General features: G+C 37.2%; 1 protein-coding gene and 1 long non-coding RNA gene across 5 annotated transcripts in view; one reads left to right on the plus strand and one right to left on the minus strand.

Moving 5' to 3' along the window:
- Nucleotides 1-22251, plus strand: part of LOC105470084 (solute carrier family 38 member 4) — a 68230-nt gene that overhangs the window by 37336 nt on the left and 8643 nt on the right. For all 4 annotated transcript variants that reach the window (XM_011721823.3, XM_011721824.3, XM_011721822.2 and 1 more), the window contains exons 2-13: nucleotides 1996-2226; nucleotides 6538-6628; nucleotides 7136-7251; nucleotides 10033-10106; nucleotides 10576-10668; nucleotides 15233-15314; nucleotides 15400-15482; nucleotides 15593-15651; nucleotides 16486-16761; nucleotides 16894-16973; nucleotides 18287-18387; nucleotides 20123-20247. In XM_011721823.3, the coding sequence (XP_011720125.1) occupies nucleotides 2108-2226; nucleotides 6538-6628; nucleotides 7136-7251; nucleotides 10033-10106; nucleotides 10576-10668; nucleotides 15233-15314; nucleotides 15400-15482; nucleotides 15593-15651; nucleotides 16486-16761; nucleotides 16894-16973; nucleotides 18287-18387; nucleotides 20123-20247 (1299 nt within the window). In that variant the 5' untranslated portion in view covers nucleotides 1996-2107. The remainder of the gene's footprint in view (nucleotides 1-1995; nucleotides 2227-6537; nucleotides 6629-7135; nucleotides 7252-10032; nucleotides 10107-10575; nucleotides 10669-15232; nucleotides 15315-15399; nucleotides 15483-15592; nucleotides 15652-16485; nucleotides 16762-16893; nucleotides 16974-18286; nucleotides 18388-20122; nucleotides 20248-22251) is intronic.
- LOC139356783 (uncharacterized) lies at nucleotides 10033-13365 on the minus strand. Its single transcript, XR_011609212.1, has 2 exons — nucleotides 12306-13365; nucleotides 10033-10291 (listed from the first exon to the last, which is right to left on the minus strand). It is a non-coding gene; the product is annotated as an uncharacterized lncRNA (long non-coding RNA).

Genomic DNA, 22251 nt, shown 5'->3' on the forward strand with positions numbered 1-22251 from the left:
GGAGTGCAGTGGCCGGATCTCAGCTCACTGCAAGCTCCGCCTCCCGGGTTCACGCCATTCTCCTGCCTCAGCCTCCCGAGTAGCTGGGACTACAGGCGCCCGCCACCTCGCCCGGCTAGTTTTTTGTATTTTTTAGTAGAGACGGGGTTTCACCGTGTTAGCCAGGATGGTCTCGATCTTCTGACCTCGTGATCCACCCGTCTCGGCCTCCCAAAGTGCTGGGATTACAGGCTTGAGCCACCGCGCCCGGCCTAACCTGTTTCTTTAGATCTTTCATGTACATACACTTAGGCTGCCTTATATTAATAATAGATTCATTTTTGTTCCTCCTGCTTAAAACACTGTGTGCTATTTTTTTAAATCCTGAGAACTGCTTTCTTTATTTCTGGACAATTCTCTGCCATTATCTCTTTCTGTTTTGTCTCACCCTAGTCTTACAATTGTCTATATTGGAATGACTATTAGTATGTGTTTGAACTTGTAATTCTTATTTCCCCCATTCCTCTTAACTTCTTGTTTGTATTTTCCATTTTTTAATCTCTTCGTGCTATAATTTGAGTGATTTCCACACATCTTTCAATTTTATGACTCTTCCTTCAGCTGAGTTTTTTTTTTTTATTTCAATGATTCTATTTTTTCTTTTTTTTTTTAGAATTCCTTTTTTGACTCTTTTTCCAACTAGCCTGTTCTCCTTTTATATTCCTTTATGTTTTTATTCTGTGAAAGTTATTCTCTTATTTTGAATGTTTTCTTTTACTTTTCATTATAATAATGTAAAAGTCCCTTTTAAATTGCTTTGTTATTTGTAGTTCCTTATATGTGAATTTTATCATTTCTTGCGCCTACCGGCACTCTTACTAGTGAGTTTCCATGTGTGTTTTATATGTTTTGTAATTTGAGGATGTGAACTTTTCCCAGGTATGAGTTATCTTCCAAAAAAGTGCTGCCATGGCACTGGGTTGTGGAGGTATTCCCATGTGGTAGTTTCTGTTTGTCAGAGGAATTGCAGATTTTGTGACTTCTGGAGTAATTTTTATGTTAGTTTCTCTGCTCAAGATTTCCTTATCAAATGGGTATTGCACATTTCAGGACCACACCTTTCAAGAGTGATAGTGTTTCTCCTAATATAATGGTTCAATGATAACTGAATGAATCTAACGGTAAGAATTTCAGAAGAAATTATATCAACAACATATAGTAGATTCAGGGCATTTTTCAAAAACACAATGCCAGTCCACCCCTTTTCACTTTACAGTTGAGGAAAATGAGGTCCCCAAATGTTAAATGACTTATGCTGAGATCCAATGAATTAAAGGCAGAGCAGAGCCTAAAATCTAGATCTCTTTGCTGTTAAAATACATTTTAATTTGACATAGATGATGACTGATGCTGACCCAGAGGTAAATCTGAACTTCCTTTTGTTACTGTTCTTAACTTTGGTTTCAAGATCCAAGTGCCTAGAAAGTGACTTCCTAAACTTGATCCTCACCTATGTTGCATATTATCAAGCATTTGCTGGTGTTAATTCTTTTCTGTCCAATTAAATTAAAGCAGTAATTTTCTTTCTAGTTATTGCTAGTAGAGACACTGGTAGATTCTGCCTTGGCAGACCTTCCTTTGTCAAGAATTTACTTTTGTCTTCCTTTCTTTTAAAACATGCATCCCACTCACAAATACCTAAATTTCCTTGAAGACTGCTGCCATGTCTTAAGATTTTTTTTTCTATAGTGACTAGTAAGACCTGCCATTTTCATTACACATAGACACTCTATAAATATCTGCTAATTTAGCAATTATTAGTAATTTCCTTTCTTCTCTTCCATTTTTTCTTTCTTGTATTGGGTAAAGGAACCTTTCAGGATTTGCTTACGTAAAATTTTCAGGAGTTACCTTCCTTCCTCCCTTTTACAGAGAGCATACAAAATGTAGATGATTCATATTCACTTATTTCATTTAAATAAAATTATAATGATGTATGTTGTGTTCTGTTTGCAGAACAGAGTGTTCTGAACATCAACACAAAGTGGAAGAACCTTAAGCTGAACGTACAGTATATTATTTACACTGAAGGGGCTTGTGTGTGGACAAGAAAGCGCTGACAGCTCAAATGGATCCCATGGAACTGAGAAATGTCAACATCGAACCAGATGATGAGAGCAGCAGCGGAGAGAGTGTTCCAGATAGCTACATCAGGATAGGAAATTCAGAAAAGGCAGCAATGAGCAGGTATGGGGTTAAAAATTACTAGGTTCCATGGAAAAATAAGACAAGATGTGGACATGGAAAACAAGGGTCTTGATGGGACGAATTGGATTTATTACAGGTAAATTTGAGATAACAATGATATTGATGCTAGCACATCAATTCCCTGGTCCTGAAATACACTGATAATGTCAATCTATTTTGTGACTATTTAGAATTGAGGTTACAATGTCCTTGTCTCTATTAATAATGTGTAATAATTTTAATTATATTAGCCTCTTGCTCCTCTTACCTTTCTCAGATTCCTCTTTGTTGCTACACCTCCTGGTTTCTGTAGGGATTCTTTTCTCTCTAAAAGTATCCTCTGGGCAAGCTCACTCACAACTATTATGGCCTCACCAACTGAATATATGCCATATCCCCAGCCTGTTAAATTTCTCTACTGAATATTTCAGATCATTATATCTGGCTGTCTACTACACATCTCTACTGGACCACTACTGTGTCTGAATTGCCTCATTTATAAAGTTAAACCTGTAATGTCTAATATTGAACTCCTATCTTTCTCTTCAAAACCAGCTCCTCCTCTAGTAATCCCCATCGTAGTGAAAATCACTGCTGTCATCTAGCAACTCACTCAAAAGCCCCTAGGTGTAAACTTTGACCCACATAGCCAATGGTCAGTCATACCCAGTTGGTTTGACCTTATTAATGCTTCAAATACACCCACTTTTCTGTACCCATTCTACTGTGGTCTTACCTTAGGCCTGCATTAAATGCGAGATAGGGAGAGTCCTGATTTGTCTCCCTGTCTTACATTTTGCTCTCCTCTGTCTAGCCCTCTACCCTCCTGCAAGAGTAATCTCTTACAATTGCAAATTGAATCAATTTCCATCCTTAGATAAAGCCCTTCTGCACCTCTCCAATAGCAATAAGAGAAAGTAGATTACACACTGCTGGGCACATAAGGTCCTTTGTGATCTGTTCTTGACCTGCTGCTCCTGTCCTGTTTTTTGCCCTCTCGTTATCTGTTACTTGTTGCCTTCACTCATTCTGCTCCAACTGCCTGGAATCAGTCACCTGCTCCCCCTTTCTCCGTGTTGACGCCTCTTGTCCTTCAAGAATCAGCTCAACGTTAGGTCTCCTATGCAGCCTTTTCCAAATTACTCTACTCCCCCACGTAGAAGTGACCGCCCCTCCTTTGTGTACCCTCTCCTTGTGCAGATGTTAATTACATCACTACTACAGGTTAATGGCCTCTGTGGTTCCACCACCTGCCACATTGTCTGGTGCATAGTAAGTGCACAATAGTTATATGATAAGTCAATTGATTTCCCACAAAATGTTATATTGAGTTGTACATGATTCAGGATGCTCAGAGGGGAATTTTTGACCAAATCTAGGCCTGAAATAGAGAATATTATGCTCAAACAAAGACTTCTCATTTTATCCACAACACCCAGAAAAATCCATCAGGAGAAAGCACTGTTCTTCCTTCAGATAGCTCAGTGCAATGAACTTTAGGGATGTTGGACTAGGGAGGCCACTGAGATGTAAATTATGGCATTTTCTAAATCAGGTGACCCTTGAGGAAACACTAGGGTGGTAGAAGATAGGGCTTTGGAGTCTGCAAGTAGTTGCCTGACTTTAGAGAAGCTCTTTGTCCTCTTTGAGCTTCAGTGGAAAATGTAAAATGGCAAACCAACAGCTACTTTTCAAGGATGAGATGGGTGCCCAGAATACAGATGACATCCAATACTTTTTTATTACTTCTCCTTCACTGCATTACCCTCAGTAAATTGATTCAAACCTGAGGATGCTTGTTTCTGAGAGGGATGTACACAAATATGAGCTCTGCCGAGGTTGACAGAGCTGAAGGGGACACCCTCCTAAGAACTGTCATAGCGTCATTCCACTTGATCCTCAAAAGCCAGAATGGAAAGAGCATGAATGCTTTTGTTAAGCTTCATGCAATGTGTTCCGAACCACTCACAGTGACTTACCTTTTATCTCCTAGCTTAAACATAGGTAATCATTTTGCAGTTTTAAAAATCAGTTTAAAGAGATGGGTTTTATCTATGTGTGGTTTGGATTGAACCCTTAAATGGAAATTTTTGAGAAATTCAACATAATGTATTTATTTGTGATCATTATACTTGCGTTTTCAATACATGCTGGGTTTGGTATCAAAACATTTAACATACTGGGGACATTTCTCATCTATTTTATACAATCTTGGCATGTTTAGTGACTACAACTCATCTCATGCCGAAATAAGAACATGCAAATGCCTCAAAGAAAGAAAATCTGTTTACTTTCAAATTCTCAATTTTAAAAACTACTCATGGAATACAGATTTTAGTTTATTGATTAAAATAAAGAGTGTTGGACATTCCAGAGTTTAAATTCTAGGTGGTACTTTTGTTTTTATAGTCCTCAGGCCCATTTTAGGCTTCATTTTATCCTGTCATTTCAGTCTCCAACTGTGAACATTAGGTACCAGTCTTCACATAGCAGGTACATTAATTACAGACCATTAATGTAAACCACAAAAGAGTGGGGGGGGGGCGTGTATGGAAATGGAAGGATGCAACAACTGAGGGCATTGTGCTTTCTATGAGAAATATGGGGAGAAGGCCAGGAAATATTCTTAACTTGTGTACTCAGAGCTATTTATGCCTTGAGTTCCAGAAAAGCACATAAAACTTTGTGATTTTGTCTGCTGTTTCTATCTACATCTCATACTGTTTTTTGTTCTCAAAAAGTAACCCCACCATCCTCTTTCGTCTCCAGGTTATTTTCAGGATTAGTTTCTGTTATAAAAAATAGTTTGTACAGGTCTCGTAGAATAATTTTTTTCTATCTTATTTCTAAGGTTTATTTATTTATTTATTTATTTATTGAGACAGAGTTTCACTCTTGTGGCCCATGCTGGAGTGCAATGGTGCGATCTCGGCTCACTGCAACCTCCACCTCCCAGGTTCAAGCGATTTTCCTGCTTCAGCCTCCTGAGCAGCTGGGATTACAGGCGCCTGCCACCACACCTGGCTAACTTTTTGTATTTCTAGTAGAGATGAAGTTTCACCATGGTGGCCAGGCTGGTCTCGAACTCCTGACCTCAGGTTATCCACCCGCCTTGGCCTCCCAAAGTGCTGGGATTATAGGCATGAGCCACTATGCCTGGCCTCTAGGATTATATTAATAGAACAATCTTTAATTATTTTATCTTTCTTTTCATGTAGGAAATGTCCTAAAATTTTCAACCCATCAATTTGAAAGCACTTTTAAAATCATACATAGTTTAGCATTTTATATAAAAACAACTAAAAAGTCTGTGACATTTTGCAATATAAAAATGCAATGGCAGCAGCAGGCCTTATTAATTGAGCCTCTTGGAAATATGGCTGGTCCTAGGTCCGTAGCTTCAAAAGCCCTGGCGCGTAACTGCAGGAGCTGACCAGCACAGCTCTGTGACCAAGTTGTACAACTTCTAGCCTGTGTCCAAGAAAACCACAATCACAATGTTCTGTGGATAGTGACATATTAAAGTTTTCTTTCCCTCTCAACTCTTCTGCCAATTCATTGAATTGCTTTCATAATTTCCTTGGTTTCATTCATTATCTGTTAATAATCCATGCACATTTTGAGAGGAATTAAAATACATATGCACACACAGAAACAACCAACACAACACAGAGCTACCACTGAATTACTTTCCAATAAGAGATATATGTATAAATGATTGTACCAAAAAGAGAAAAAAAGGAAAATACCAGCTATAGGGCCCTGCCTGGGACCGCTTGGTGCCGGAGGGAGAATGGGGTCTCCCTCTGGGTATGGGAGGGTATGGGCCTGCTGCTTCACCTTTCTGAGCCACAGTTCCCTGTAGGAATATTTTGAGCATCACAGTGCCTAAGCATTTAATAAATATTTGTTGAATTAATAAAATCATCTGATTATAGTGTGGTAGTAGTTCAGAAAACTCTGACATAACCCTATACTCTTTCTTTGGGAGGGCTCTAAATGGGAACACAATTAGTTGTAGTTAGTCTCTTGCATAGCTGATGTGAGAAAGAAGAAATGTGGTATAAACAATTTTTTAATAATATTTCCTTCCTTCATAACATCCTTATTCCATCCCAAAATATAGTTGTTAATGGAGTTCAGTTGTTGGTCTGGAATGACCACTAGTGTGAAGGAGGAAAAGAAAAATGAATTCGGGCATCTAATTTTTCCTCCTCTGATTACTTAGACCACCTGAAACATACAAATGATTCAGAGCATATAGATAGATCTTTTCACTTTCTTATTTGTGTGTGTGTGTGTGTTGTTCAGTCAATTTGCTAACGAAGACGCTGAAAGTCAGAAATTCCTGACAAATGGATTTTTGGGGAAAAAGAAGCTGGCAGATTACGGTGATGAACATGTAAGTGAATCTATGTTTTCAGGCAATAAACAGGACTGACGGTGTCTGATCTACCTAGGTCTCTGTGGGAAAACAATGTGACTGAAATTTTCCAAGCCTTGATCAGCACATTCTCTGTTTATTCAGGCCCTTACTGGAATAAGGGCTTGTTTTTTCCTGTTCGCCATATGGCTGCATAAATCATTTATGAAATTTCTGTGTTTTGGGGGGAAATCATTCTAACCCAAAGGTAATCTGCAATCATACATGTTTTCCCTTCTTTATGTGACTCCCCTTGTAATTTGTATTTTTACCAAGGCCTCTGCTTTTGTAAAACCAAGCACTGCATTCCATTGAAAATTACATGCTTTTACTGATCTTGAATAATGGCTTTACTCACTGTAATTTTATCTTAGTCTTCAATTTTGGACTGTAATCTGCAGAAAATATAATGTGAGAATAAGGATAACCCCTAAAGGTCCGCCCTTTGGCAAATGTTTGCTTATAATGCATCCCTTCTTCTTCAAGCATCCCGGAACCACTTCCTTTGGAATGTCTTCATTCAACCTAAGTAATGCCATCATGGGCAGTGGGATCCTGGGCTTGTCCTATGCCATGGCCAACACAGGGATCATACTTTTTATGTAAGTGAATGTGTATGTCTACCTTTGGTGATGAAGTCCATGCATACCTGGTGGCTCTTTCAATTAACAATCTCAAGTTTGATCTTTGTGAACATGAAGGAACTGAGAAATATTAGTGAATTCCTCTGGCTTTTAGATAGAACTGCAACCTGAGGAAAAAGTCAGAGGAGGCTACTCATGGTACTTGGTCACCCAACCATCCCTAACACAATGGCAGAAAGTGTATGTGCTCAACCAACCAAAGTGCTGGAGCAGCCTCGCCAGAAGAATTTTGTTGTTCAGTAGATACTTGAAATAATTTGGTGTTTAGCAGCCAAAAAGATCTTTCCCCGAAGCAAATCTAATTTTATCTCACTCTCAGGAAAGAGACAACTAAGTCTAAGGCCCTGCATGCCCTGGCCTACCTTATGTCCCATTCCCTGTGCCCCTGTGTGACAGATACACTGGGCACAATTGCCTTCTCTCCATCCCATGAAGATGCCACATTCCCTCTCACCACTGGACCTTTGCACATGGTCTCGGAACCCTCTTCTCTATCTTCTTCATCTAGTTAACTCTTCATATGTCAGTTCAGCCTCACCTGAATACTGCCTGCCTGATCTCCATGACTGGGGCAAATCACCACATCATACACTCACCACAGTTTTAATGTTTTAGTGCCATTTGTCTGAATCATTTGGTTAATATCTGTCTCTCTTGCTAGACTATAAGCTCTAGAAAGTTGAGCCCATGTCTGTTTCTACTCACCAATGTCTCTACCTCCAAATCTAGAGCAGTGCCTGGTACAGGAAATATTTGTTGAGTGACCAAACCTTATTCCTAAACCTACGCACTTTCACCCAACTTGTCCAAATGCTGCCTAAGGATAGCGGCATCTGGTAGTTGACCTGTTGGGTGGATACTGCACTGTCTATGACAGACAACAACAGACGTTTATGTGCATCATGTACAGCCTGGTATTTTCCAAGATATAGTTGGCAGCAGTGGAATTTTTCACAAGAATAAAGTCTGATGTTAGGCACCACTGTGGACACAGATCCTAATCCCAAATGCAATGCTAGAGAGTTAAATAACTGTCTAAGAATGCAACATTTATATCATAAATATGTGCTGTTTATGTTCTGAATATCACGTATGATTAGTAATCATACAGCTATTTGAGGGCTAAGGATCAGGACTATAAATATTTATCTTGTGTTAGTGCTTTGAACTGTTTTATGTATTATATTCTTTAGCTGAATGGGTTTTTATATCAACTTTACTTTTATGTAAGCCATGTTTTGAAATAAACTAGGATTTTAATAATCTGAATTTTAATAGCCATATATATAGTCATATATTTGTATGTTTTTGTAGTGTGCATTACCTCTAAGACAAAAAAGCTGCCCTTCCTTATTAATTATACAATACCATTAAAATGAATTAGGAAGTTATAGATCACTGATAAATAGAAATAGGAGAAACTTCACCCAATCCTACAGTCATAGATCATCTTCATGAGAGAAGAATATTCCACTTTTTAAAATGAGGGCCTCATTTTTTAGCAGATTAATTTGGTCAGAACAATTAAATCACTAAACATGATGGGGTGTGTTTTGTGTGTCTAAGTAGCACAGACTGGGTTAAGCTTTCTCTCTTAATTTATAGCAAGTGACACAGTATTTTATTGGTTTTACTCTTAGTATTTTCTGTCAGAGAAAGTATATGTTTAGAATGCAGGGAATGTGCATTATTTTTCCAGGGAACAAAATTATGTAATCTGAATTACACTATTCCTTAAAAAGGGTTAAGTTCATAACGCATATGGAAAATTATAGGACTAAGTCATTGGTTAGTTCTGGCAGACATACTTTATGTAAAATAAGAGCACAATATAGCTACAGGGGTTATAAAATTTATAATTCATGGTCCAAATGTACATTTGTACTACTGATTTCATTGGGAACTACCAAAGGATTAGATCAATTGTGGGGAAAGTGTATTTTTTTAAAATAAATAGAGATAAAGATTTTTTTCTGAATTCAAGGTAAAAGTTGGCATTGTTTCTCCATTTATTATGTAGATGCTTCTATCAACATTCTTATTTTTGCACTCCAAATCTTAGATTTGGAAAAATACCAATCAGTATAAACATAAAGAAACTATACATGCATGTGGGGGTCCTGACACCAGAAGTGACTCTGAAAGAAAAAAAAAAAAAGGAATTTTCCTGTCCCATCCTTAGCTTTCTCTGCTTTCTCTATTATATATGCAACTGCCTGCCCCTCTAGCTTACAAAGTGCTTTGTTATCTAATGCACAGGATCAGCAGTAATGCAGCTCAGACTACATGCTTTGGCTTTTGGATTCCTAGATTTCAGATTAAGGTTTAGTCAGACTATTGAATAGCCCTTTAATTCTAAGTGCTGATGTGAATATCATGCAAATATGATGTACATATTCCCATGTGCTGAGTAAGTAGATGTAGCATTTGCTAATTTTGCTACACACTTAGCATATAAGTTGTGAACCAGATTCTACCACGGCGTAACATTTAAAAAAAAAAAAGTTAGGGACTTCAGGTAGTAGATTTGGACATGTAAAATACAGCACATTCTATTTCTATGACTTTAAAGGGTATGTGTAGAGTTCTGAAAAGAATTTCTCAGCCTCCCCCAAATCCACATACTTTTGGAAAGTCTATGATTGAAAAGATGAATGTGATCGTTTATTGTAACATCTAACAAAATTACATTTTATTTATTATAGAAACTTTATTACCTACTCTCTCTTCCCTTTACAGAATCATGCTGCTTGCTGTGGCAATATTATCATTGTATTCAGTTCACCTTTTATTAAAAACAGCAAAGGAAGGAGGTATGCTACCACTTGAGTTCAACACATTCTATTTTAATTCTCATAAAAGAGTATTTCAGTCTGTTGCTTCATAACCTTAGGATGATTGTAGTCAGTTTCACATTTCATTTTCTTCTGAGCCCAGTGATACAATATCTCAGTGCTTTTAGTTGTTTGGGCAAGTGAGAGGCAGGAGGGAAAGTCAACTGAATCAGGTTCAAGACAAATAGAAAAAAAGAAATTTCTGACATATGATAGAAATAACTGTTTTGATTTGCTACATGCAGTTAAAATAAATAAAGCCATTGATTCTTGTTTGGGGCACATTTTGATATATTGCTTATTGGTTTTTGAGGTTGCAACTTTTGGGCTTATAATTTCTATATGATGTTTATTTACAAGTTTGAGACTCCAGTGTGGAATTATATGACAAAATATTTTAGTCGTTAAAACAATATTTTTAACAAAGCTATTTTATCTTTGATTGTAGGGTCTTTGATTTATGAAAAATTAGGAGAAAAGGCATTTGGATGGCCGGGGAAAATTGGAGCTTTTGTTTCCATTACAATGCAGAACATTGGAGGTAGGGGATATACTTTTCAATGGATCATGCAAACTTTCTATAGCATGTTAAATTAATAAGAAAACTTACAGCAATGAACAGGCACTTCAGATACAGAAAAATTGCTACTTATAGTTCTTAAATTTTAAAACTATAGTTTCTTAAATAGATTTGTGTCCCTCTTTAATTAAAAACAGCAATATCTAAGAATGAAATAACATGTAAAACCCTGCCAATTGAATTCTAGAATTAAAATATAAAATAAAAGCTTTCTTGATTTTTAATGTTATTACAACATGAATTGTTGCTCTTAAAAATTGAAGAATTTGTGCTTATTTCTGTCATTGCCAAAACGGTTGATGTTTTCTATATGTGATTGAGTTCATTTTACAAAACTGAAAAGTGGGTGTCTGGGGGAACATGGCCAAATGCTATGGTCCTTGAAATGCAGCCTGCACTGAGCCAGCCCACTAGACAGTCTCTAGAAGTTTACTAAGGCAAGAGTCTGGCTAGGCATCGGATGCACTATAAACCCAGGTTTGTTGATTCTATGGATTATTATAATTCCCACTGAATTATCATTTCCAGTGTAGGACCTAGAAATATATATATTTTTAACAGTGTTCTCTCATTGGTGTGTTTGCCCACCAGCTTCATACGGTTTCTGTTGTGTCTTTGGCCCTCAGAAAGCATCCAGACCCATATTTCAGATGTCCCGCTGGCTGCTTCCTGGCACATGGTCCCAACCATCTCCCCACATAGTGACACTTACTCCCTCTCCTCCTACCCAGTCCCTAAACCTGCTATTCTATTTCTCTGATCTTTCTTTTCTCAGTGAATACCACCAGCAGTCATCCAGTTTCTGAGGACAGACATCTGGATGTTAGCGTAAACCTTTCCTTTTCTCCAACTCTGCATGTCCAATCAAATGCCAAATTCTGTTCATTTGATCTCTTACTTATCTCTTGAATCTCTCCTCTCTGTCCATCCACATGACCACAGATGATCACCATTTTTAGCTCAGACTATTGTAGTAGTCTTCTAACTGGTCTTCCTGGCTTGAGTTTTCCCTGCTCCCAGATAAACTCTAATTTGTTCTCCAGATAAACTTTCTCAAATTTAAGTCTGTTTCTACTTTTGTCGTGCATAAAATTCTTCAGCATGCCCTCATTATTTTCAAGGTAAAACTTAAATTCACTGGACTGACACAGGATTTTCGTCTAGTTCTTCTGCTTATCTTTCTAAACCTTTCCTAGCAATGCCCATATCTATCTATCTATCTATCTATCTATCTATCTATCTATCTATCTATCTATCTATCTATCTATTATCTATCTATTATCTATCTATCATCTATCATCCATCTATCTATCTATCTATCTATCTATCTATCTATCTATCTATCTATCATCTATCTATCATCTAACTATCTATCTCTATCAATTTATCCATCATCTATACCCTACATGTCCTGTGTCAAACCATAACAAATTATATTTAGTCCCCTAACAGTATAATTTTAATATTTTTAAAAATCATCCATGCCTTCTTTTCACAGACTATTTTCTCCCCTTGAATGTCTCTCGAAGTCCTCCAACCCTACACACACACACACACACACACACACACACAAACATTTTCTCTCTCACTTTGCTCACCTGGCCTATTGCTTCTCCAGACTGTTAAATACTAGTTCCTCTGGGCTCTCGTGGTCCTGTTTGTATGTATCTGGTATGTAACTGTTTTCTAAAGGATATTTTAAAACACTTGAGTAGAGAATAAGCTTTTGGAGTCTGATGGACCTGAATTTGAGTCTGTTTCTGTCACTATCTGTGACCTTGGGAAGATCACTTTACTCCTTTGCCTAATTGTTTCATGTATAACATTACCTTACAAAGGCCATTGTGAGGATGAAACAAGGTAACATATGGCACATAATAAGTGTTCTGTATATGCTTCTCTCTTCCCTGGTTCTCTGCTTCCATATCCATGTCTCTGGAGTTGCCTGAATTATTTTTTAAATAGGCATTTAAAAAAATTATAAAACAAATATATGATGATTGTGAAAAACTAAAACACTATGCAAATATATAAATTACCAAGAAAAGTTTGTGTCAGTCACCCTCAGAAATAACTACTCATAGGTTTTCCCTTATGCCTAATTCAACAAATACATTGAGTATTGTTAGTGTTGGATCATCTTATGATACCGATTTTCAGCTTTCTTTTTAAATTTAATAATATGCCTTGAATATATTTGCATGTTATTCTTTTTAATGATTTTTGAGGTTTCCATTACACAAATGTGCCATAATTGGTTTACAGTATCCTTATTGAGGAACAGTTCGATTGTTTCTAATTTTTCACTGTTATAAAAATGCTACAATAAATAAACTTGCACAGAGATCTTGCAAACAGGCAACCCATTTTAATAAATAAATTCACTGGAGTTATTGAGGATTTCTGGAATGCAGAAATTTCTTTAGTAATCTAACTATACTTGCCCTGATAATGGATATTTGGTAAGCAGATAAATAAAATTCAGCCATATCTTAATGATTTGTGCTTAAGGAAATTTTTTTATATGTTAAGACTACAATCTTGGGTAGAATTTGACAGTAATATCAGAATGGTCTCATTTTACTGGTTTGGAGCCATATGCATATTAGCTCCCCAAATCCCAACAAATAGACCACTTTACATTTGTTTCAAACTCTCAGACTTATTAAGGTTTAAAGTATCAATCTTTTCATAGGATTGCCTTATAGTTGGTCTAATTTAACAATAACCAGGTATTAGCATAATTAATCCTGAACTCAACAAGCTGAGTGGCAGCAGCATCAGCTGTGGTTCAAAGTATAGCCACTACTATGCTTCTAAATAATGGAATAAACTCTAAAGCAGTGTCTGGGTCAAGCCGCACACAAGTAAGAGGTGTGACTTTAAGGGAGTAAGATGAAATGTTATAACATCACCCCAGAAAAAAATGCCCTCACTTTGGTTACTTTCTTTGATTAGTTGATATTTGGTGTAAGAGAAATGTCTCGTATTTCTGTATTTAACAACTCTACATTTAGAACATTTAATTTTCTCAATCCCCTCAAAAATTAACATTTACTGCAGATGTTTTCACATTAACAGATTAATGTCTGGATTATTCTGAATTTTTGAAGATCAAACACGTTAACATCACTGGCATCACTGAAAATCAGCAATTAATAGCTCTAACATTGAATGGTACCATACCAAGCCAGCTAATCAGAAATATCTCCTGTGTTCACACTCTGTATGATTTAGCTTTAGCCAAGGTCTTTGCAAAGATTAACCAGATAATGTGTACAGAAGATACATCTGCTATTGTAAAAATCGTTTCACTTTGACAGTAGAGAAGAAGCACCAGCCCTTCTGTTTTAGATGTAGTCCGTTCTTTTCAAGCTGTGTTTTTGTGGACATGTCAATTTAACATCTTGGAGTTTTTATATCTCCATCGGTGGAATGAGAATAACAACATATATCTTGTCAACTCACAGGGTTTTTCAGATGATCAAATGAAGTAATGTGCAGGACTAAACAATGTGGGGAATTATTATCACCACTGTTACTTTCATTTGAAGTGAAGAAAGTATTTTTAAACTCAGTAGTTTAATTTAAAATTTAAGTATGTGTTTTAAAGTGCCTGTCAGCAAAAATTCACTGGAAGGATGTAGGACACACTTAAAGTTTTCATGTAAAATTTGTGAGTTCTGTTTTTAACTGAATCTTTTGGCCATGTGTCAACAAATCAGCGTTATCCTTCACCAAATGGATGGGCTTGAAAAAGGCATGATGCAGGAAAATTGTAATGTTATGCATATGAATACATATTCATTTTTTCTGGGAGAGGGCTTGTAGATTTCATCAAGAAATCTTTCACTAGAGTAGATAATGACTCATATATCACTTACCTAGATGCTCATGAAATTTTGCCACTATATAATTCCTTAGTTGGTCAAAAGGAGAGTAAGATGAAGCGGGGGTGGGGAACGTCTTTGACAAAGATGGAGTCATCTCTTGTATTCTTTTATCAATCCGGGAAGACTTTGGTTCCGACAATAAGTGGTCTGAGACTTTGTGTGCTCCTCAGACAGATCCCAGAGGACTAGATACATGCCCGTCTGCAGAAAACCAGAGGGGATATATTGACTCTGCAGATCTGCCCTTTGATTCTGCCATCTCTCAGCTGGCCATGCCTTTTGTTGCCAGACTACTGCCCAAGTTATAGACACTAACACAGGCACACTGAATATGGGCTATGATGATTTATAACTGAGGGCAGAACCTTAAAACTGCAGCTTCACTGTAAACTTTGGAGCTGGCTTTAACACAGAATCAGCCCTGATACTGTTAACAAAGGTCCACCTACAAAAGCTAGAGGGTCAAATGTCTATCTTGGAAGAGAACTTGGAAGCAGTGCCAAATACACAGTGAGTTTTTTTTCCATTTGGGGGATTAGATGTTCATCTTACTTATCCCAAATGTCATAACTTGCTTGCATGTGACTTCAGTGCTATCCACACCATCTAAGCTGTCACATTTTCCATTTTAGCAATGTCAAGCTACCTCTTTATCATTAAATATGAACTACCTGAAGTAATCAGAGCATTCATGGGACTTGAAGAAAATACTGGGTATGTCTTATGTTCCCTCTGTGACATCAAGTGACTCATTCTACTTGGTCTTTTCTGATTCTAAATACTTGTCTCTCTCTTCTAGAGAATGGTACCTCAATGGCAACTACCTCATCATATTTGTATCTGTTGGAATTATTCTTCCACTTTCACTCCTTAAAAATTTAGGTAAAGATATTTTCTAGCTGGAAATATTTTTATTTTTATTTCACATTTAAATAGGTAAGCTAATTGTAGATGCCATATTCACCTTCCAAAATGCTTCTTCTAACTTCTAGGTTATCTTGGCTATACCAGTGGATTTTCTCTTACCTGCATGGTGTTTTTTGTTAGTGTGGTAAGTGATGTGATGACATGACCCTTGTAGGTTGGTTAGCATAAGATTCTTTCTGTGCCTAAATTAGTGTCCTCATTTTGTTCAAGCACTTCACTAATATGAAATAGTTCTTGTATCACAAGTGATTTTCTTGTAAACTAATTTAGAACAAAAAAAGAGCAGCTACAATTTAAAGATAGTTGAGGTGGAACATCAAAGCTACTACTAATGGTTTGGTCTAGGTACACTGGTTATATATTGGATAAAAAGGAACACTTCAAGCAGGAACATGACAATAATCTGGTATTTAGAACAGTAGAGAAGAGTCCCAGAAGAGAAAGAAGAATGCTACAGCCATATTCACATGAATCAGCCATTCTCTCTTACACATTCTACCCATTAAGACAGGACAAGGACAGTGGAATTAAAGAAGAAATCCTCCTCTCCAGGCCCCTGACAAAAGAGGGAATTTCTTGCACTATCATGAATGCCAAAATTTACAAAGCATTTCCCCAAAGAGGTAAAGGAGAAGGAAAGAAGGTTTTGAAGGCCCATGTCACTTTAGTTTGAAGAAATAAGGAAGTGATCATCTTTCTCATGGAAGGGCATGAAGGAGGGTGGGAAGGATTCATGCAAAATATTGTCCTGTTAACTCTAAGAGGCAGAGCTGCCAATCACAGCTCCAACTCTTCCCTTAGAACAGAGGTTAGAGGGAGTTTACTTTGTCCATTAGTCTAAAAGGATTGCCTAACTGAGCTCCCTCACACCCCACCCCATAAGCCACACATATGGATTCTTATTTCATTGTTTTTTCTCAAAAAGCTGATTTTTTTCTTTTTTAATGACGGAGTCTAGGTGATTTACAAGAAATTCCAAATACCCTGCCCTCTACCTGTTTTGGATCACAGTGTTGGAAATCTGTCATTCAACAACACGCTTCCAATGCATGTAGTAATGTTACCCAACAACTCTGAGAGTTCTGATGTGAACTTCATGATGGATTATACCCACCGCAATCCTGCGGGGCTGGATGAGAACCAGGCCAAGGGCTCTCTTCATGACAGTGGAGTAGAGTATGAAGCTCATAGTGATGACAAGTGTCAACCTAAATACTTTGTATTCAACTCCCGGGTAAGTGAGAGGTCCAGGCTTCTAATGAGTACAGTTATGTGTTTTCTAAGTTTTTATTCAATAAACTGAGATGGCTTGAGATCACCATCTATGTTGGAATGCTAAACATGTGGTGTTGTCTTTGTTTTTCAGACGGCCTATGCAATTCCTATCCTAGCATTTGCTTTTGTATGCCACCCTGAGGTCCTTCCCATCTACAGTGAACTTAAAGAGTAAGGCAGCCATCATTTTAGCATTCTAATTTGCTTTGAAAATCTGCTCATATGTTCAAGGTTCTTTAAGAGGAAACACAGTTTATAGCTTCCTCTTCAGAGAAAATATGTACTCCATCCACCCTCAGTAACATGCTTTAATCAGAAAGGTGGGAATCAGCCCACCACAGCACTACCTTATTTGCTTCTTTCTCTCCTTTCTCTCCACCATAATGGTTCGGGGGAGGGGTTCATGGCAGGTGGACAAGGAGCCGCCGATGGTTGTAATAATTTTGGCAGGTGTTGGGAATTTAAATTTAAATTTTGTTAGGAAGAAGTGATGTCAGCTGGACTAGAAATGAAAACACCCATGACGACCAAAACTTATGGTTAGGGGCAGCCTCGATAAGCCACTGATGTCATTTACAGTCAGCACCTAAGCCTTGTCTAGAACACATTCGTTACAAGAGATGTGCCAATATCTGTCCTTTGTTGTCTTATTTGTACAATAGAGTCACTGGCTAGAAAATCTTGTTTCTTCTAGCTGATGGTCTGTGATTCGTTTGTATTCTTTTCCCTTTGAAGTTGTTGGTATTTGCTTGGGAACAAAGGATATGAACTCATTATAGCTGTTTTCCTCTTTCCCTTAAGGAAGGGTATTATATAATAATTCTCAACTTCTTTAATCTAGACATCAGTAACCTCAGTCTTCATTCTCACTAAATAGCAAAACTTTCCCTATAAATTCTGATTTACCTCATAAAAAATTTCAGAACACTTTCAAGTATTTTGATGTCTTTGATTTACTTTGAAAATCATGTGTAGCAGTTATTCCAGAAGCCTGACAATTGATCTTTGGCAGTCAGGTTCCCTCTAGAATGATTTCCAGAAGCTTTTCAGGTAACAATGTCAGGATTTCCAGTAGTCTGGACTCTTGGCAGTAGTACTTTGCTGACTCTCGTAGGTTCTTTTCCTCATCTAAAGTCATCTCATTATGAAATGCAAAAACTTTCTATGTTAGAAGCCTGTTTGATCTTTATGTTAATTACATTCTTATTCAGTGGGCAGGCTTACTGACTGACATGAAGTAGACTGTTCCTCTTCTAGGGAAATGATTGTTTTTAAGACTGAAGGAGTAGTGTTTAAGAAAAATGGAAATGAATCCTCATTAGCTCTCTAAGACAAATTTAAACCAGCTATAAGTTTATGTACTAGAAATATGTCTTCACGATGAACAATACAGATACACTTTTTTATTCATTATTTTAATTTTGAAAAGTGATTTTTTTTTTGTAAGTCTAAAAAACAAAGCTTGGTGTTCTTTATTTTTCCAGTCGGTCCCAGAGAAAAATGCAAACAGTGTCAAATATTTCCATCACGGGGATGCTTGTCATGTACCTGCTTGCTGCCCTCTTTGGTTACCTAACCTTCTATGGTAGGTCACTCTGTGAAAGTCATTCTCTATGTGCAAATCATTGTTAGGCTGATCCTTGACCTGGGTAGGTATGATTTTTTTAATTGCCTTCTATAAGCATGATCTATAGATGACACATATTCAATTAATATACTATTTTAGCTTTGTCACTTGACCTGAGGAAATGGGGCCTGATTCAGCCTGGCTAACAAGTTACAACAATTTGTGAATTAACACATATTTCATAAAAAATATCCCTCAAATGAAATTATTTTCCTTTAGGGACAGATGATATTTCTTTGGCTAGACTCCATAGTCCAACTCAGGCTAGAAGTGATGAGAATGAATCCACTTGCATGTGATAAAGCTCCTTTGATGGAATTATTAACTGCAAAGCAAATGGCAGGGAAACTGCCAGGTCCTCAAGTTTCAACTTGCCTCCTATTTACCAGTCAAATCAAATCTGGGAGCTTGGGACTTTAGGTAAAATTTCTGACACATCCATTCTATTTTGTTATATCAAATGATTTCCTAAGAAAGAGGACATGACAGAATTTCCTTCAATCTGAGAAGGCACTACCAAAAAAAAAGTGACTGTGGCCACATTAGATTATGCCTGCAACATTTCCTCTCTGGCATCTTAACAGTTCACAAAAGGAATAGGATTGTACTCCTTCCATGAAGTGCGGCCACATATACAGATTTCTTGGAATCACATATTGACCTGGTAGCATATGTTTACATGAATCAGTGTATCAATATAAATATATTTTTGTATAAGCCTCGTTTTAAGGTTTTTAACTTAATTTTTTTTTTTTCTTACTGACTTGGTAAACTGAATTGAAGGTATGACAAATTGTGGAGGAGAGATTCAGGAGTAGGCCACCATTTGCTTGGGTTTTCTTTCTATTTGACTAATATTTGACTATTAACCAAACATGTGCTTTAGATTGGGCATTAACTTTTTGCTGGTTGTGAAATAATGAATGTCAAGGTCAATACTACTGAAGGTATTTTCACTCCTTTTTGTCTGATCTTGAGGTGGAAATCCAACTACATTTGATTCCATAAATATTTCCTTGTTATTTGTGTTTGGAATCCTGAATGAATGTGTTTTCAAGTAGGGCAGCATCTTCACCTTAGAGTAGTATCCGTTGGGAGACCCTGTAAAGATTATACTAATTTATCCCTGCATGTTACTTATACTTATTTTAATGAGTTTCATAAGACAAGCAAAAACTTGAAAAAGTCCAAAAATATCTGTTTTAGGGTGGTGATGGAGTCATAGTTGTTGAGCTTGAAAAAATGGTAGCAATCATTCATCCTAGAGTTTACACACTGGCTTTGTAAACTGCATCAGGAGTGGCTGCACAGGTTGGGGCAAGGGAGGTGGTAGGCTGGGAAAGACAAGATATGGGGCTTGGGCCTCTCATCCCCTTCAACAAGAACACCTTAGTCTTTGTCTGATTTGTAATTGCTTCTGTACAGCAAAGATAGATTTATCACAATGTAAATGAGCTTGAGAGGCTCTTTATTTTGTATTATAGCTTCTGCAACTTTATAAGCTTCAGGACCTCTTGGTTTATTTGAATGAAGGTTGCATAGCTAATGAGCTCAGAGGCAAGACCAGAGGTGCCTGGATTCCCAGACCTAGGTCTTTTCCTCTGTTCTGTGTTCTCTCTATAAAATGTTGCCATAAGTGACCCGTGCTGATTTGACAACACCAAGCGGGCTCATTCTCTTCTTCCTGATGTAGGAGAAGCTGAAGATGAATTACTTCATGCCTACAGCAAAGTGTATACATTCGACATCCCTCTTCTCATGGTTCGCCTGGCAGTCCTTGTGGCAGTAACACTAACTGTGCCCATTGTCCTGTTCCCAGTAAGTACATAAGACTTTGATGAAAGAAACCTACTTGACCCCATAAATTAGCACATGTGTTCTACCTTCATTTTGATTTAATTATAGGGTGAGTTTGCAATTGCAATGCCTGAGGATATTGTTATTTTCCTATAGCATTTTGAGCCACTTAAAATTGGCCATTTAATGTGCAGATAGAGCAAGTCGTTTCAGGTGATATTTTTATAGTGTAGAAAAAAATCATAAAACTTATTTTTAAACTCAAATTTGAAAAGTGGAGCTTGAGCTTCCATCTTGTGGATTAGTAAAACTGAGTAGGAGTTTATATAACTTCGGGACCTTGAAAACCAAAACCATGTTAACTTTCAAATCATATTGAATTTCATCACAGTTTTGAAGGCATTTCATTTTTTTTCCAGTTTGTCGTGCTGCAATAATATCCAAAAGTTGCCTTATTTAACCTGACGCCTTGAAGGCTAATGAAAAGGGGATTCATGTTAAGTAAATTATATACCAGAAAAAAATTTTTCAAAAAACAGTTATGCTATCTATCACATATCTCTTTCACATACGGCCTCTGCCAGACTCATACCAGGTCACCCCTTCCTGGCATTTGTCATTGGTGTCAGTTTGTTCTGAGATCCCAGAGCAGAGCTGGTAGTGAAAATTTGGGCTGTGTGAGTTAAAACCACCACCTAAGGATAAACACAGGTCTTCACCCTCCTGCCAACTCCTCTTTCATAAACACTGAATTTACTCATTCATTTGAGGGGGAAAAAATAAGTGACACAGTAACCAGCACTGTCCTGGACATAATGTTCCATACAGGGCTGGCATAAGAAGACTATTTCTATAATGACACTGTGGTCACTTTAAATGCAGCTTGTGTGCTGAAATATATTTTGGCACATTCCTTTTTCATGAGTGCATGAAATCAGATCTGTATTACTATGGTGGCTAATATTTTACTCTTAAATCATGTCTTGCCCCTAATATATCTGAAAGTATTTCAGATGACATACACATACCTTTAGCCTAAAATCAGCTCTGTCTTGGGTACAAGACAGAAGATAACTATAAACAGAAGGTATATGATAGGATAAAATTGCCAGGCAAACAACTTCACTGAGAAAATATCTGGAGCCCTTCTTTTTATGTGTAAAAAAATCACTCACTAAATATTGGCACAGTATAAGCACTCACATCATTGTAGAATCAAAGCATAAGAAATCTGTAATGTGCTTCTGTATTGCTTTATTCATATTCATATAGTGTTTTCAAACCACGGTCTTAAGGGATTGCCAGAATTGGCCATTGTCACACAGACAGCTGGTAACAGTTCAACCAGTGCAGCTCATAGCCCAACACTGATGGCTGCAATTATTGTCATGGGAAGTAGAAGTCATTTATTGATGAACATTTCACTTCAGCATGGAAAATCCAAATCTCCCCTTAGAAATTCTTACCCTATGTGAGAAATAAAGCACTGGTATAAATCTGACCATCAGGAACAGCAATAGTGTGTAAACATTAGATGCCATTAGAACTAAAATTGACCATAAGAACCAGAGTTCAGAAAAATGACTAACTGCTATCCTTCATTATGTATTTCCACTCAACATTAGCATTTATAAAACATTTTGCACATTATCCTGTCCTCACCCTTGTAATGTTACATTTAAATAATCTATGTAAGTGCTCTACTGCCCCACAGAGTCATAAGTCCCTGGGACTTGTGGATGTGCACAGTGACTGGCACAGAGGGTGAGCTCAGTCGTGCTGGGGAAGAAAAACAGTCTTCAAATGAATCTTGCCTTGTCTTGAAATGTATAAACTGCCTTTTCTAGCAAAAGCATAGACACTCTTTCCCTTGGTGACATGTGAAACGAATTCAGCTGGGTTGAGGATCTGGGCTAAATGAACCAAACCTCCCTATAGATGATGGATACATAGAGATGCTTCCTTGAGTGGATCTCAATCAAGTCTTCTGAGGCTAAATTCAATTTTTTTCTTTAGTAAAATGAT

The sequence above is a fragment of the Macaca nemestrina genome, chromosome 10, assembly GCF_043159975.1.
Source record: "Macaca nemestrina isolate mMacNem1 chromosome 10, mMacNem.hap1, whole genome shotgun sequence".
Classification (NCBI taxonomy): domain Eukaryota; kingdom Metazoa; phylum Chordata; class Mammalia; order Primates; family Cercopithecidae; genus Macaca; species Macaca nemestrina.